The 18,419-nt window shown below is 41.7% G+C and overlaps 1 protein-coding gene across 6 annotated transcripts in view; it reads left to right on the plus strand.

Annotated features, from left to right (window-relative positions):
• Positions 1 to 18,419, plus strand: part of cadm4 (cell adhesion molecule 4) — a 150,962-nt gene that overhangs the window by 125,503 nt on the left and 7,040 nt on the right. For all 6 annotated transcript variants that reach the window (XM_083989422.1, XM_083989426.1, XM_083989421.1 and 3 more), the window contains exons 3-6: positions 3,537 to 3,824; positions 6,296 to 6,457; positions 8,202 to 8,292; positions 13,227 to 13,399. In XM_083989422.1, the coding sequence (XP_083845548.1) occupies positions 3,537 to 3,824; positions 6,296 to 6,457; positions 8,202 to 8,292; positions 13,227 to 13,399 (714 nt within the window). The remainder of the gene's footprint in view (positions 1 to 3,536; positions 3,825 to 6,295; positions 6,458 to 8,201; positions 8,293 to 13,226; positions 13,400 to 18,419) is intronic.

Below are 18,419 nucleotides of genomic sequence, written 5' to 3' on the forward strand. Positions count from 1 at the left end.
CTCCCCCCAATTCCATCAGATCAGCACTATCAGTAAGTTCTATTAAGTATTTAAACAGAGCAGCCCCGTATGCTCTCCCACGAGACACGGTCTTGCACCTTTTCGGAAAGCACGTCGAGGTCTAATCAGAGTGAGGCAGGAAGACGGGGTATGAAAGTGAAAATGAGACAGAATAAAGAAAAGAGCGGGGGAGAACGAGACAAAGGGCAGAGGGTTAAGAAAGACACAGCAACAGAGAGAATAAAGACGGGCAGCGCCAGGCGACAGAGGGAGAGACAGCCCTGGGAAATGATCCAAAGGTTAGGCAAGGTATAAAGTATAGATGGTTTCCCGTATCTAATTTGGCTCCCGTAAGCACCGAAAAGCCTTGTTGGGGACATTTTCCAGGAGCGTAAATTACATCCCGCTCTGGCTCTTTCTGCCTTCACGTCTGCTCCATCACTCGCCGCTGGGCCTTCTCATTTCTGCCTATTGCCCATCTGACGCTGGGATACCAGGCTCACAAACTAAGGCCTTTCTGTGCCGAGCCATTCCGCGCTAACTGCCCAAATGGGGTCGCTGCTGTAAGTGCTGTGAATTAGACGGCCTGTTTTGCAAGCGAGCAACCAGTCAGGGGTGTGTTTTATGAGATTGTGGGCACTGATAGCTATAATGGAGCTGTGGAACTAACCAAATGGACCATTTCTCCTCAGTGGTCCATATCTTTCTCCTCCCAACCCTAGTGCCAACTCTCCTCAGCATGCAAATGAGATAGGACAATAAAGGTGAACTTGGACTTGAACAGAAGTCTGACATTTAGTTGCCATTTAGTGCAGAGAGGGGAAAAAAAGATTTACCTATCTGGAGGGAATAGCTCTCTAACAATGCTCTCCCTGCCATCCGGTGGAGGGGACATTTTTTGGTGGGTGGGGGTACAGAGATTAGTGGGAAGAGTGGACTAACTCCATGGCTCCAGGCCTCTCGCTCTGTCTCCTGTGGATTTCCCTCTCTATCTATATTATTTTTTCCCGCCTGCCGCATTATGTAGCTATATTAGTCTATTTCTCTCATTCTTTCGTCCTCCTCCACGCTCTCAAGCACACACACACACACACAAAGCCAATATCTATAGTGTAGTGTCTGTGTTGTGATGAATTATCCTGGGAGATGGCCGGGTGTTACATCAGGGAAGTGTCTGCTGTTCCCTCCGTGAGCCAAAGCCAACACAAAGGAGTGAGGAGAGGGACAGAATAAAATAGAGATGGAGAACGAGAGAGAGAGGTTTCACAGTCAATTCGATACAAAGTGAGTCTCAAAGGTATTTATGAGAATCTATGGGCATCGAGCCACTGTCACCCACAGACTGTTATTAGCGTTATTTGTTATTATCAGCATTTTTCTCGCCATTGATTCAACTCTTTCTTCAGTAACAATAGAAGAATTGTTGCATGCTCACCTTCTCTTGTCCTCCCTGCTACTGTCCTTTCTTCCCTTTATCTATTACAGCTTTGCATTCATGTGGGGTCCAGGACTAGCTATAGAATTAAGCGTTTAGAAAGCTTATATGTGCTTTTACATTTTGTTTTTCAATTTGTTGGTAATTTGCGATAGTTTTAATTGCTGTGTTTACTCTGTCTCCCCAGTACCATTGTACTATTGAGCCTTTCTCTCACTGACTTAGAGGGCAGCTCCACTCAGTTTAATAGCTCTCCTAAAATAAAATTTGGTTGTGCAATACGCTTTATTTGCATAGCACTTTCCAAAAGGAGTTAGCAAGTGCGTCATAGCAAGTATAACAATAATGTTTAAAATCTAATAGGATGAACAATAAAAATGACAGACACTAATTAGAAATGGACTTACAGGGGAATAAAGCAAGCAGTTACAAAGAGAATGAATGAGCACAATCTAGTTTAGGATGGTCCAATCAGTACTTGGGAAAATGAACAACATTCTCCCTCAAAGCTGGAAATGAAAGAGGCAAGACATCTGTTATGTTGTATCAATGTACAGCCTGGAGCTGCTCCACCGAGACTGACTTTGCAAACTCTCTCTGAACTTTCTATATCAAACTGAGCTTTAGATTTAGCAACACTATCAATTCCAGAGCAGAAAATCGTCCTGGGTGCTGTCACAGCCACTATTTCTCCCATGTTTTGCAATTTTTCCTCTGCAGAGCTGTCCATAACAGTGACATCACAAAATAGAAGGCGGTGAAATCTCTACTCTTGTTCCAGACAGTGGGAGATACGATTGACAGTTTGCTAATACAGATCATACTATCTTTAGTCTAAGAAATAAGTTGAAACACCACTCACCAGGAAGCGTGTGCTGTTTCATGTACTTGCCAATTACTGTATGCAAAAGGTAAATGTGCTGTATTTTCAGAAAACAAGATATGTTCTAAATATTGATTTACAGTCTTGTTGTTCATTTGAAGCACCTGCAGCCATTCTCGGCCAGTGTAACTAAACTGTGGAGCCACAGCCCAAGCACTTTAAGATCTGCAGTTTCAAATCTTATTTTCTATCAGACTATCTGCAATAAATGTTCAAGCAATTGCAGCATCTGTCACTTCCTTGGCCCGTAAGTCAGTGTTCATATATCTAAAGGCCTGAACTGCTGTTACTTTACCTACCTATAAATGATGCTCCTTTGCTCCATCCTGGTTCCAATCGAAGATTCTCAAGGTTAGGGCCATTAGGGTCACTCACTGAAGACTGTTGCCCTGGTTGGAGTGGAGAGTAGCTTCCTTCTTTTTTCAACCAAGCCAACAAAACAGATTTTAATGTAAAAAAAAACATTTCCTCTGTCTGTTGCTAACACCAAAATCACCAAAACAAGAAAAATGTCAGAGAAATTGCATCAACATCAGCAGCAGCAGCAGCAGCAGCAGCAGCAGCAGAAGCAGGAATTTCTAGTAATTATTTAAGGGGGAAAAAAACTAGTTCCCCAGAAACGGAAAATGACTGACATGATATCAGATGCTGAAAATGCCGGATACCATAAGACAGAATAATGATAAATTAATGAAATTAAGGGAAGGAGTGAAGCTAATTGCCCCTATTTGCGGAAAATCTCCAGCCTCCCAAAAGAGTGACTGTACAAACCAAATCCCCTGTGGTGCTTCTCATCTATAAACACTTGAAAGTAAGGCAAGGCCTGCCAGTGAAATGGGTTCAAACAAGTTCTTAATAATAGGATTCTCACATTGGCAGACTATGTTTTGTGTGTCTGTGTGAGGGGACATACAAAAGCAAAATGAATCAATTACACACTGACCCTGAGCAAAAACGATATTTCTTGTTTCTCCTTTGTACGGTCATTCTTTTTTATTCTGCCTGAATACTCTTCAGTTTTGAAATTTATTTCATATCACAGGTTAATACTTGTGATTTTTTTCCCCCTCTACTTATAAGTGATAAACTGACCTTCTCTCTCCTTGGTGTCCCCACCCTCCCTCTGCTTCTTTCCATCGCACCTCCACTTCCTCTTTCCACTCCCCTCCTCCTCAACAACAACCATCCCCTCTCTCCATTATCCTTGCCCACTTGCAGCACTGAAGGACGACCGTTTCCAGATGGTGCTCTTCACGCCGCGGCTGGTGCGCATCGAGTTGACCAACGTCAGCGTGTCTGACGAGGGCGGTTACTTCTGCCAGCTCTACACGGACGCCACGCACCACCAGGTGGCAACGCTCTCCGTCCTGGTGCCGCCAGAGACGCCCACGGTGGATGTGAAGCAGGAGGCTGTGGAGGGCGGCGAAGTAGAGCTCACCTGTGTGTCGCCACGCAGCAAGCCGGCTGCCACCCTGCGCTGGATGCGCAATGGCCGGGAAATACCAGGTACCAGGATTCGACTGACAGATGGACTGATGAATGGTTAGATGATTGTGAGGGATAAATGAGGAAATTAATGAGGTAATATAGGGCAGGTGACATGAAATGGGTGGATTGAGTGCTGAATAAAAGAAGGATGAATGGATTGGTGATTGATGGTTTGACAGAGGGAATGGGAGATGGATTACTTGATGGAAACAGGTAAAGATTGATGGATGGATAAATGGATGCAGAGAATTGAGGTTTGGGGCCGCAGAGCCGCCACAATCTCTCTCCTCTTCCTGTTTCCTTGATTTTGATCAAGTGTTATTTGCAATATTTAAAAGCAGTGATCTGATTTTCCAATGATGAAACACAGTTTTTGCTAACTGAACAGTAATAACTTTCTGTTTCCGTTCCTTCGAGAATAGTTTAAAGTTCACCAAGAAAATTCTCTGTACAGACTTCACCAGCTAGAAAGATTTTTAGTGCTTTTTTGTCCTTCCAAGGTGCTCACGAAAAAAACATCCACCACCAAAAGAGATACAGCACTGATCTCCTCCCTTTCTGCATATCCCTCTCCTTATGCTGTCTTAAAAATTAAATTCAGATAACCTTGATTGGCACATAATCTAACAAGTACCCCATTGCGTGAAAGCACAGACACTACATATACACTTCAGATTTTCTCCTTTTCCCACTCCACTCTTCTTTCACACACACGCATACACATGAAGAGACACTTTCTTATTCACCATCCTCTGACTCTCCTCACTTCTTTGCTTCTGATAAATCTATGAGGCATCCATCAGTCGGTTACCTTGATCTATCCTTCATTATAACTCGCCGTCTCCCACAGCTTCTCACAGCTAAAGAGGCATTTCACTCAATAATACATCTGAGACCTATCTTTCCATTGCTTTCAGTCGGTGTAACCTACGCTGTTAAAACGGCATTTGTGTTCTGATTTGAATTCCTCAAAAACCCGGGTAAAAAAAGAAAACTTGAAGACTAAGTTATACATAGTGTGCCCCACTCATATATTTGGTAAATATTGTTGCCCTGGACTTTAATTCAGATTCTTGTGCCTTCAGATAACAGACACAGAACAGATGACATAATGTGAGATAATCTGGTGTCAACAGTATCAAACTTTATGCCAGCCATCGTCTTTTTACTTTCTATTTTTGTCTGGCACTCAGCTTCTGTTTCATCCAGCTTCTTCCTCTTTTCTATGTCAGAGCACGCCTGTCACCATCATTCTGTCTCCCCTCTCTCTGTCCTTCCCCTTTACCCCTTCTTTGTCCTTTCATCTAATCTCCCTTTCATTTTTTGTTTCATTTAAATTTCACTGGTGACAAAGATCAGATGCTCCTCAGCTTGATTATTGGTTGCTTAAAAGAGCCAAAGAGACAGAAAGGGGGCTGCACTCATGTCTCGCTTCTCTCATGTTGTTTCCTTTCCTTGTTTCTTCTTTTTTTTATTCTCTCCTCTCCTCTCCTCTCCTCTCCTCTCCTCTCCTCTCCTCTCCTCTTCTGGCCCCGAGTTAAATGAACTGTGACACTAAAGGTTAGAAGCAGATCCCAACAGATATGGGAAAGCACTCCTTAATTACGCTACTATCTTCCCACCGCTCCCTTATTCCGGCTCATCTGCACCCACCGCCATTCTCTCACTCTCTCACGCTTCGATTGGGCCTGCTTTCATTTGCTTGCCGGCAATAATTGAAAACTCAGCGCGATATAAGTAATATTGTTGTATTCTGCCTCAACAAGCACAAACTCCTAATACGTGACCATGTCAGGTCCCGTTAGTTTGGCCTGGCTGTTCCTCCTCCTTCCTTCTGTCTCTCCTCCTCCTCTCTTCTCGCATCTTTATTCCACCCTGCATCTGTCTTGGCACTCTTATCATCCGCTTTCATGTCTCCGCTCGTCTCGCCATCATGCCCGTTTTGCTGGCCTCTCTTTCCGTCTCTGAGTCCCTCTCTCCTTTGCCTTTCTTCTCTCACCCCGTTCCTTTGACGCCCCTCTCTCTCCATGTCTGGCTCAGTTAAAATCTCAATTCTGTTATGCATATTCTCCCTTTTATCCCTCTCTCTCCTCCATCTCTGTCTCACTTTCTTTCGCTCGCACAAAACATTCAGTTGATTTACCATCTCCAAACAAACAGTTCTGCTGCTCATAATTGCCATGAAATATAGATGCAAATTGCTTTCACTTCTCTCTCTCTCCCTCTTTCTCATTTTGTCCTCTACAGGTACCTGCTGCTGCTCCAAAAAGCCCATTCATCAGTTGCTAACTTCCTCTTCCTCTCTTTCTGCTCATTTCATCTATCCTCTTCTGTCTTCTCTTCTGGAAGTCTCCCATCATGGTTGTGATGTCTCAGCAGGAAAAAAAGGAAGAACATCCATGTTTTGGCTGCAGTTTCGGTTCTTGGCCACCTCAAATGTCTTTTCTTCCATCATCTCATCCCCTGTTTTTCTGTCTGCCTCTCTCCAGGTGTAGTGTCCCAGCAGGACAACGGGAAGACGTTCAGTGTCTCCAGCACCATCCGGATCCCAGTAGAAAGGAAAGACAATGGGGCAGCGATGAGCTGTGAGGCTTTCCATCCAGCACTGGGCGCACAGAAGAGGATTCGGCACTACCGCCTGGATGTGTATTGTAAGTTTCTGCCTCAGGCCAAGAATATGTGTGTCTACATTTTATATATAACATGTTTTTTTATTAATCGTTGAAACAAATGAAGTAATATATTGTTCAAAATCACGTATAAATCCATCTGTACATGCTGTCACTTAATTTATAATAGTTTTACTTAAATGTCAGTAATAACTTTGTCAGGGCAGCAGCCTCATTTTTCAAATGGTGGCTATCTCATCTCAGAGTAATGCTCATTTATACACAGGCCAGGATTTTCAGTCCAGAGGTGATACTCTGGCTGCCCTGTATGAGACCTGCGCTCATTAAAACCTAATACATACAAATCTTGTCATGCAGAGAGCGGGCAGAATAGGCCTGTGGCCAGGTTGGGGTCCTGGCCTGAGGTTTAAGCAGCTAACCCAGCATCAGCTGTGAAAACCTGCAGTCACCTTACTATGTGCAGCGATCCCAGTGCTTTTCTGAGACTGATTGATCTTTGCTTGCTTATTCGTATGCGTTGTAATGCTCTGAGATCTCTGCACATACGGCCATTTGAGGGAGGCAAATGCATAGAGTGAAAATATTTTCAATAATTTATAATTGGCCTAAGATTAATGTTAACTTGGGGCAATAAGTTCAAATAGAGGCATGTTTTTATTTTAAGCAGGATCCTCAATATTTTCACATCTGTAGATGGTTCAATGGGATTAACGCTTGAAAATGTCAGACATCTATGATTTAGGGCCCTCTTGAATGAGGTCTAAAATTCATCATTTAATATCTATTAAATGTTAATCCATTTTGTTGACCTTTTATCCTATCAAACATGTTAAGTTTGCCCCCACTTCTGCATATTTGACCTTTCTGTCTTTTGTTAGTTTTTTATGTGTGGAAGAACAATTCATTTTACTCTGTAATAATGCTATTTATTTGAATTTGTTATGTTACTCTGTCTACAAATCCTTAAGATGATTTAAAATAACAAAGAAATGTCAGAAACACATCAACAGAAATTTAACGCACTGACAGGTATCACATTACGGTGAATGGACGATGCATCAAGACTATTTATATTTGACGGAAATAGATGCTAAAAGCTCAGATAATTGTTTTTGTCCCCGGTATTACTGCAATGCTATTCAGCAAGCCAGCCAATATTCAATTACTCCATTTGTGCGCCTGTATCAGTATTGCTGACAGGTCAATATGATTCTTATCTGACGATATATCAATAATTCTGAGTAGTCAAACATTTCGCAGGCCTGTGTAATTATTTGGTGATGTGATTCATGTTCAGCAAGTACCCCTGCACCGGTCTCTCGGTACATTTCATTTGCCACGTGTATATTAATGTTTGTTGATGGATCAGAATGATTCATATTCAACAGTTTTGTCAATCTGCGTACCGCTGGGTTCCTCCAGCCCGAGAGCTGGCAGTAATGACCAACTGTCAGTGTGCATTTGGCTTCCCATCTCTCTGTTACTGAAGTAAGTGCAGTACAGCAGCTGCTCGAGCGGTGGGCTACTTATGATAACAGGTGTCTCAGCCATGGGATTGTCGGCTGGTTGCCTTGGAAACAGATGTTAAAGACCCTACCCGTGTCACTTACTCACTTTTCCCTTGTTCCTCCTTTTTGTTCCCTCTCTTGTTGCTTCTAGTCATTTTTTTTCTATCTTCTATGAATATCATTACATTTTAATAATTTGGATTGATTTTATTTTCTATTTATCTTATTCCTGTGCTCTACCCCCTCTTTCTTCACAGTTGCACCCACAGTGAGAATTGTTCCTCCCTCCGGCATTTTGCGAGAGGGCGACTCGCTTACTCTCACCTGCTCCGTCAGTGGAAACCCTCTGTAAGTCTGTGTGTGTGTGTGTGTGTACATGTGTTGAATCGATTTGTCATCGTCTTCCTTGTGAAAAATATGTGAATGACAGCTTGTTTGGCTTCTGTAAAGAATATTTGAATTCACACTTTTAGGAGACATGATGACTTTTTTTATTTGCTCACTCTTGAAAATTGCATTTGAATATGAAGTGGAATCACATATGCCCCATTGCTTAAGATATCATCCTGACATATTTACCAACAGCTACCAAATGCTTCTTGTGAACCTGTTTTTGGTTTGTCATTGCAGCGTATTTAGGCGTTTTCTCTCATTCGATAATGAATGCATGACAAAATAATCTCAGAGTACAAAAGGTTTGTCTCAACAAAGTGTCTGCGCTCAAAAAGCTGCAATGAGCCTTGACAAATCGGCTTAAGGATGCACAGGAAGCTTTTGATTGATGAGGACATGCAGGAGGTTGCCAAGTTCAATGTCAACCCTTACAAACACAACATACAACAAAATGATATTATAGGACAGCAAATACTCATGTTGAAACACTCAGGGTTTTGAGCTCTGATGAAGACGATGTCCAACCATCACCAAGCAAACAAACACACAGGGCTCCTGTTTCATTCCACCAGTCTGTTTGGAGGGTGAAGTTTTTGCTCTCTTTAGTCTTAGAGGTCTCATTTTTCACACTTTCATTTTTATTTGATGTTGTGATATGTAGCAATATATCTGTGCTTGTAAGAACCAGAAACAATCTTTTATAGTTTTTCATCTCTTCTCTCAGTTTTCTCTCTGGATCACTATCCTCCGCCACATTTCTGTCTTGCTTCTTGCTTAGTGACAGAATGGCAGCTTGGTGTTGTGTTAGCTTTAACCTATTTAAAGGTAAAACAACAAAAGGATAAACTGAGGATGGTGTCTTCTTTTTTGTGACATCACAATGTTACCAAAGCCCTGTTGGCTCATTTGAAAATATAACTTCCTGAATATGGGCTGTGTAAATTTCCCTCTGGATTGAGCACCTTGGCTTTCACATGCAGTATTTATGTATAACTAAGACCTGCTTTGTAATATAAAAAGACATGTAAATTCACTTTCTATAATATGGGACCTTTAAGTTCACACATAAATATTCTACACAAAAAGAAGCTCAAATTCAGAGACCTGGACTGATTGCAAGTCAAAATCAAAGGCCACTGCGATCACAGACTGTAGAGAGTATCTCAGCATTTAAACCGATGAAGTTGATATGTGTCTGGTAATGTTAAAGCATTTTTTAAAGCACATATATTTATAAATTTATGAGAATGATAATAGTTCGGAAGATTTTAAACTGTTTTTGGTCTATAAACATTCAAATGAACACACACAGTAATGAGTTGTCGGTTCAAAGGATTCTTTTCCTGTAGTTTGAATTGTGGGCGACAGAGATGAATCAGAAACAGTAGGTGATCTGTGAGCATCACACAGCTTTATTGAAATATGTTTCTGTTCATTTTCCAAGAAATACTATCCACTGCTCACAAAAGACTCAACGGCTCTATTGTGTAAATATCCTGGAGTAACATCATCCTACTCCAGTGAAGCTTCTCACATGGCCACAGCAGAGCGAGGAAAGGAAATATAGCTATTATTTTGCAAGCAATTATTATCCACATTGGAACATATGTGATTCCTTGGCCCTCATACAGTAAAAAGAAAGAAAGAAAAAAGAATGAGAAGAAAAATGTGTTCCCTTTGTAGCCTAAAATCACGTACAAGAGAGGTCTTCACCCTCTGTGTTTATTTAATGCATGAATATTTCTCTTTATGTGTTGTTAAAATGAACAGTAGCTGACCTCTTTCTTTATAATTGCTATCCTATATAATTCCAGGGTTTTTTTCTTGGAAACCTCAAGATAATTTCCAAGTACAGACTATATTCCCTGTAATTAGCATTTGCTTTGTAGGAAATAATTAGAAAATACACTTTCAGGTCAACCAAACACTGTCCTCCATAAATGATGCAGCCCCTGTCAATAGTCCAGTCTATTCTAAATACATCATCCCTTGGGCTGTGATTGATGTTAAATCAGAAGTAAAAGATATATAGCATGTATATTTACAGTGTTTCCACCATCACTGAACCGATCAGGATATTTTAGTATTCATGACTACACGGTCCCAAAGAGTTTAATCAAAACCAAATCAGTGGTATCTGTGCTGAAAGCTCACATTTAATGTTTGGTGGACAGATAAGAAAAAAAAAAACACCTGATCCATATTTTATTGCAGGGAAAACAAAGAGGAAAAGAGCTTAAGACTTGAGACAGAGAAGTTGCCAAGAGGGTGTAGAAGGATGCTAGACATTGATTATGAATGTGGACAAGTTACAAACTTGTTTGTGACTGTGTGAGGGAAGAGCTACAAACCCAATCAGCAGTCAATACTTTTAAGAGCCAGCTTTGAAACAAAGCCCCTTTTCTAGTGTGTTCACAGCCCTTTGTGCACTTTCCAGAAGGGTATTGGGTCCTAAGCTCTTAAACCCTCCCCTAGATGGTCCGTCTGTCTGTGGGCATCAAGTCCACTAAAGCTCCCCAGTAAAGCTTCATGCAGCCAACGTGTGTGTTTGTGTGTGTGGGTCCGTGTGTGTGTGTGATGACTTTAGTGAAATCCCACAGTGAGAACTGGCTGAGAAGTGTATTGGCTATAGCCCCACTAAAGCTTTGTAACGGCTGGCTGGGGACTCTGTGTGTGTGTATGTGTGTATTTTATGCACACATGTGTGTGACAGTGAGGGATGGGACAGCAGGCCACTCTGGACTCTGACCCATATCACGCTGGAGTGCACACTGACACACACGCACACACAGACATTACAGTCCCCTTGTCACCCTCACGCCTGCTCCCTGGCCCTGTTAACTGCCTGTTAAGCATTAATGACCAATTATGTGCCACTTCCTTTCGGTGAGGGGGTACACTCATTGTCTGTCTGTTATTAGGAGGCGAGATGGGGACAATGTCTTGTCATTTGCCTTGATTGCCTGCTTATTTGTGTGTTGGCGTTAGAAAGAATTAACGTGTGAGAGAGGACAAGGGTGTACAGTGTGTGTGTGTGTGTGTGCGTCGGGGAGAGGGAGCAACGGAGGGAGATCTTGTTTGCGCACATTTAGCGTGTGTAGGAGTGGGAGAGATCGTGCTTATGTGTGTGACTAAGCAAGACAGAGGTTTAATTAGACTTCCTGAGGGATTAGAACCCAGATGAGTCAGGATTGTAATCTGGCCAGGGTGGCATGAGCCATGACACCCAGTCATGGCACACACACCATTACACTTATGCACACAAGGCTTGTTCTCGGGGATGTCTCTGTAATCCTTGCACCTCCTGTGTGCGCTGCCTTCTCGTCTTTCATGACCAATTCATTTTGTGTGCCTGCTCCCTCCTGTCATCTCCCACCCCACCGCCTCTTCATCTCCCTGCCCTGCCTCCACCTGTAGTAACACTGTCTTTCTAGTCCTGTCTTCTCCTGTTTTTTCTCTCCAGTCTGCACATCTAATACTCTATTTCTCTCTCATCTGCCCCCTTCTCCTACCTGCCAACCCTTTCACACCACGGCTTGCCCTCTGACCATCCTTCCTCTCGTTATTTGTCAGGATGCAGCCCTCTGTTGCCAGTGGCTCCTTCTCAAAACTCCTTTTATACTTTCTTCTCATGTCATCCTTCACTGTGGCCTCCTTTACCCTCCTTTCTCACCTCTCTTTTTATAGCATCCCTGCCTTTTGTGCTTCAAATCTAGTCTCTTTTCATTTTCTCCCTTTTAAAACCTTTTAGCAGGTTTTTACAAAATGACTAACAGTGGAAGATTGGTATTAGTCAGAGAGGTGATTGGCGGCCAGTCGCCAGTGTTTGTCATTTGTATTCAGATGTTAGCTCTACATTACCCAAATCCTGCACACCCACACGTCCACATCCCATCTTCTGTGTTCTATGGGTGTGGAAACACAAAACACGACATCATGTGGGCAACCAAGTGTTTAGTGAGCATCAACAACTGGATGCATGTAGTTTAGCCCTCAGACTAAAGCTGCAGGGTTCACACACCTTTACCTGTAGTTGACACTAACAAGCCAGTTACATGTCTTTTGTGGACATTAAAGGAGACAGGATGAGTCGATATAACAACCAGAATTAACACATTCCACCACACTTCCAAGTCCTGCTTCATGTTAACACATCTCAGTCTCTCCAGTGCTGCACATGGAAACCAAACTGATGTTAACATTTAACCAAACCACCAGTGAGACAGCAATCAAGCTGCAATCAGCAACAAGGAACCTCTAAAATTTAAATTGTAATCCCTTGCACTGCTTTTTACTGAAAAAGTAATTATTACATTCATTTTAATCATTACTGTAACACAGTACTGGGTAATGTGTAAATGCCCAACACTGATTATAGAGTTAATAGCAGCTAAAACTTGCAGATGTAAAAAAAAAAAAAAAAAAAAAAAAAAAAAGTGTGTATTACCAATTTAACTGTATTTAAGAAAAATAGAGTATGAGTGAACATTGTGCACTTTCAGGATTTGTGATAGTTATGTTTGAATACTTTCAATGCATGCTTGTGTAATGCCATGTCGCTCTCTGTTTTCATGAGTTTAACATTTTAAACATTATGGCCTCAGGTAATGATGCACTTTCAGTATGTATTAATCTATTTTTGATTTTTAAACAAAACACTAGAATGAAAAATGCCCTCAGTCCATGTCATCAGATTATTTAATATGTCCAACTCATTGTCCAAACCCAAAGTTTTTCATTTAACGAACATGGAAAGCATGACTTTAAGAATTGATTGATAATTAAAAGAGTGATCTCCACAAGTTTGGATGGGCCATTCGGCTAATGAACGAATGGAGATATTCATCCAAAACTGTCAAACATGAACTCCTCTGTCGCTCCTTCCACAGGCCCAGGAACATTCAGTGGTCCAAGATTAACGACACTTTACCTGAGAGGGCAGAGATCTCCGGTCCCACCTTCCAGATTTCCCGTCTCAGCCAGTCACACAACGGGACGTACTTGTGCCAGGCCCAGAATAACTATGGACGTGCTGCTGATCATTACACCCTACTGGTGTACGGTGAGTTACTGAGGCTAACGCTGAATTATTTGTTTTCTCAGAACTTCCACAAGTGATTTTAAAGTTATGTCAATTATTTTCATTTCCAGTCTCTTAGGTGATTATTAATGTAATATTTTTATGATCAATAGAGGTTTTGTTTGTTGCACCTTTCATATCATTCATATGTTTTGAAATATATTTTTGTTTTTATGTTTTTTATCTATAAAATTTCATTGATCCTTCTTCTTCCCCGTGTCTTAGCAGTCTGGCTATTCTGGCACTGGACAACAGATCCATTAAATCTTGATGCTTGTCTCATCTGTCTTTCAGCTTTATTTGTTTTCCTGATTCGGTACACAGCAGGAAACCTCTGCTAAACCCCCAATTGATTCAGCAGAGATATTGATTCCAGGAGAAGATGTTGGCCACTGTGCTGCGATACTAGTCACCAACATCATTATTCAGGCTATCTCTCGTAAAGAACCAATTTCTCGTGTCCTCTGCGACCCGCTCGTCTCTTCAAGGAATTCAGAATAACTTAGATCTTTGAGTGCAATAAATAAAAATGCTTCATGCTTTGACAACTAAATGAATTCCACAACACAAGCTGACATGAAAGAAACAAAGAGAAGTTAACACACATAGCAAAGTATTAATATGAAGCTGAATCTGCTCTTGGCCCAAAAAACACATAACAAAACAAAACAAAAAAACAGTGGAACAACAAGAAAACAGTGGAACATCTGTTGCATTTAAAATTCAGGCAAATCAACTTTGCTTTTTGCTTCAGTGGAGGTATCACAGGGGGAGAAAGATGTGGGTGAGGGGCTTTTGTTGTCAGGTTTTACAAGTTTTCCAAGATGTTGCACCTAGATTCACTGGTGGTGGCTAAATTCTTAATGAAGGTTGACCCAGATAGACGGCACACGGCGGCTCAAAGAGGATGACGGTGGAGCTTGCAACATCACATGTATCGCTGTGTTTTTCAGGAAATGTGAGAACTTGGCCGACGTTTCAAGCACAATTGAAAATGAGGTTTTGATGTGTGTTAATGCTGTGTAATCCCTACATGAAACAATTGAGTTAAGTTGCAGTGGAATAAGAACAAAAAAAATAAAAAATAGGACCTGAGATTTTAGTGGAACGACAGCAACGATGAATTACGAAAGTAGCTTCATCATGAGAGGCTTCCACTCTGTCACATCAATACTTTGTGGTTTGGCCTAATTGCACTAGCACCACTGTCACTCAGCAGGTTTGCCCTTTTGATCTTCATCCCCTGCTGGTGGCTTCTGCCATTGCACCCCAGCACCTGATTAGTGAGATCAGACAGGAGTGGGACGGGTGGAGGGAATAGAGACATCACAGCTTATGTAACATTTTTAGTCTGCTTTTGGTTCGGCGCCCCCTCATCTATCCATCATTCTAACACTCTCTCTCTCATGCACTCCCACAAAATCAACACTCTTGGCAGTTTAGCACAGGTATCAAGGGTGGCAACAGTGGCATGATGTTAAGGTGACACCACCCCCCTTCCCTCTATCTCTCGCCCTCTACTCTTTTCTGTCTCCCTCCCCCTCTCTGTCCTAGAAGTTGCGATATGTTGAGCTTTGATGTTCGTTGCCACCTCTGTAGAAAAATGGTCTGTCTCCCGCCCGCTTCAGCTTCCTCCCTCACCATTTTTTTTTTTGAGCTGTCGTCTTCATTTGTTTTGTTTTTTTTCTCTGTACCATTTCTTCCCACATTACATCATTTGTCATATTTATTTCACACTGTTTCTCTGTGCTGGTCATTAATTTGATTTATCATGCTTTTTCCCTCATCCTTCTTTTATTTTGAGAAAAAGGGAGGGGGTTCATTTTAAATTAAGGAATTTGCTTCGACCAAAATCCGTAAAAGATGAGAAATCCTTATAACCAATATAAGCCAAGCTTCATCTCCTCTGCTCTGCACCACGGATTTTCAGCAATCAGCTGCTTAAAGGGATAGTTCACCCAAAATTCAAATTTCACTCATTATCTACTCACCCTCATGTCAACTAATAGCTGTGAGAATTTTCAGAGTCCTCCGTTCCTTCTCTGAGTTACGGGGGGGTCTGCGCAGCAGTATTTGTCCATATAATGGTTGTGAATGGACACCACGTTTCTTCGTCCAAAAAGACACACCAAAAAACATCCAAATACCTCCATACTGCTCGTCTGTAATGTCCCTCTTGTATTGAAGCCCCGACATGAGAAATTGTTCCGAAAAAAATTAAATAAGTCTATATTTTAAGCTTGTTTGTAGCGGAAGCTCCCAGTGTCTCAGTTCACTGCTCTGCCTGTGTAAGTGCAAATCTCACGTGATTTGCACTGACCGGCGGAACAATTTCTCATGTCGGGGCTTCAATACAAGAGGGACATTACAGACGAGCAGTATGGAGGTATTTGGATGTTTTTTGGTGTGTCTTTTTGGACGAAGAAACGTGGTGTCCATTCACAACCATTATATGGACAAATACTGCTGCGCAGACCCCCCCGTAACTCAGAGAAGGAACGGAGGACTCTGAAAATTCTCACAGCTCTTAGTTGACATGAGGGTGAGTAGATAATGAGTGAAATTTGAATTTTGGGTGAACTATCCCTTTAAATCCTCCTGCTGTAGCCTTGTATCAGTGGTGGTTTGCTCTACTTCAAAAAATATGTACTTGCCCATTGGGCAGATTGTTTCAAACCTTATCTCAAAGAGCTCAGAGTTGTTGATTCAGCCATCACGGTAATCTGTAGACTCTTGATTTCCCCGTATGTTTCAACTAATAGTCTGGTTAAAATGATGTTCATTCTTACTCAAGAAATATCAAAGCTCTTTGCATTCAGGCTATAATGTTTCTATTGAGATGCGTCTTACATAACTTCAGAATGATGCCTTAGCTACATCAATGTCAATGTAAATAACCCACCATGGATGGCTTAATACTGAAGTGCTATTCGCTGATGATTAAATACAAAGTTAATCAGTCAATACTGAAAATAAATATGATTCCATGCTGTAAAATATGTTAAGATGACTCATAGCTCGAACATTTCTCCACAGCGTGCCTGTGTGCTTTTCATTCCAGCACCCACGTTGTTTTAGTAGGTGTCTTATTTTTATTTTTTTCAAACAGAGAGACTATCTCATTTTGTAAAAAAGCTCTTCACTTATTTCTAAAGACTTAAGTGATAAGATACATGCAGTCTCATTCCACTCTCGCTCCTCTTTCTTGAGCTTTAACATTTTATTCTCCACAACTTTATTTTCTCTTTCACTCGGAGCTGTTTCAACCTCCTGTTTCATCTCTTTCTCTCCTTCATTTCATTGCTTTTCTCATCTCTTTTTTCATTCTCTCCTCCCTGTTGCAAGGCCTTTCTCTGACATCCCTCATTTCATTTACTCTGCCTGCTGTTTACACCTCTTTTACACCTCATGCCCACTTTGTCTTCCTCTCTGCGCTCCTCCCACACTCTTTCAGCTGGTTTTCACCTTGACACCAGTTTGCCCCTCGTCCTCGGTTCAGCCGCAGTTCATTCTCTCTGCTCAAGGAGAGCCATGCTTTCAGAGGAAAGGACACTGAGAGAAATCGTGAAAGTGAGAGAGAAGTTGTGGAGGGATGGATGGAAGGAGAGAGGGAGGGAAGGAGAGAGGGAGGGAGAGAGCCATGAAAAGGGCAACAGAAGGACGATGGAGGTCGAACACAGGTTAAAATTCAATACTACAGCCTGTCAGATGAACGGAGTGTCAGTTTAGTTGGCTCCCAGCCTTCCCAGAGGGAATCCCAAGGTGCACTGGGGGAGGAAGAGAGGGATAAGAGGGAGCACTGGAGGAGTGTGCTGTAAAGGATGACTCAGCATAAAAGAAAACACTTTATTCCAGGTGCAAAAAAACTACCAGTGCTCTCTCACATCTCTCTCTCTCAGTCTTCTGTTCTGTGCCAGCCTTCCCTCTGTGACAGTTATCTGCCATCAGGGTCTGTGCACCGAGCACAAACGTGGGCAAAAGTGGCTGCCAATTTGTCACAGGTGCTTTAGGCCCTGTCACTTCATGAAGGGACACAGGCTTAATTCTGGCACAGAACAACAGATAGTTCAGGGTGGAAAACTCTTGAGTGTGGTAAAGTTGTGAAGTATTGAAGCTTTTGGATTGGTCACATGTAAAAAAAAAAAAAAAAAAAAAAAAAAAAAAGTTTCTGTGTGTGTGTGTGCGTATGCACAGTAATGAGTTTATGATTTAGGGAAAGAGAGTGACATTTCTTGTTAATGTGTGCACACAAATTAATACGATGAAATTAACTTTCCTCAACTTTCAGAAAGTCACTAATGATATAAAATGTGAAAAATTGTTTTGAATGAATCACCAAGCGTGCACACTCATGCACATTACATACACACACATAGCAAGTCTGCACAATGTGAAAAAGGATGTGGCCTGGTGGTTGTTTCATCTCTGCCACTATTGTTTAGGAGAAATTGGATTTTTTTTTTTCCAAGAGTGTGCATGTGTATGCATGTGCATGTGACTGGGAGGAGAATGTTGCTGATTGTCTGGGGAAAGCCTGCAGGGCTCCCTTATGTAATTGAACAGAGCTGCTGCACTCAGATGAATTTCCAAGCCAATAAAACCCATTAGAATTGAATTGCATGCTAGAAAGAAAGAAAGAAAGAAAGAAAGAAAGAAAGAAAGAAAGAAAGAAAGAAAGAAAGAAAGAAAGAAAGAAAGAAAGAAAGAAAGAAAGAAAGAAAGAAAGAAAGAAAGAAAGAAAGAAAGAAAGAAAGAGAGAAAGAAAGAAAGAAAGAAAAGATGAGGATTGTTAGTTTTTGCATGTATGCAACACATGCATGTGTTATGTGTGTGCTTAGTTCTGCAAAGTGAACCATGGAGTGAGAAGAGAAGAACAGAGACACTAATAGTTTTAGAGAGAGATTCATGGAAAGCAGCGGGGAATTATAGAAAGATGAAAGGATTGATGCATAATGAGATGGAGAGGGATACTAGGTGACCAGGGTTTAGTCTGTGTCTCTGC

Source organism: Trachurus trachurus (assembly GCF_905171665.1).
Source record: "Trachurus trachurus genome assembly, chromosome: 16".
NCBI lineage: Eukaryota > Metazoa > Chordata > Actinopteri > Carangiformes > Carangidae > Trachurus > Trachurus trachurus.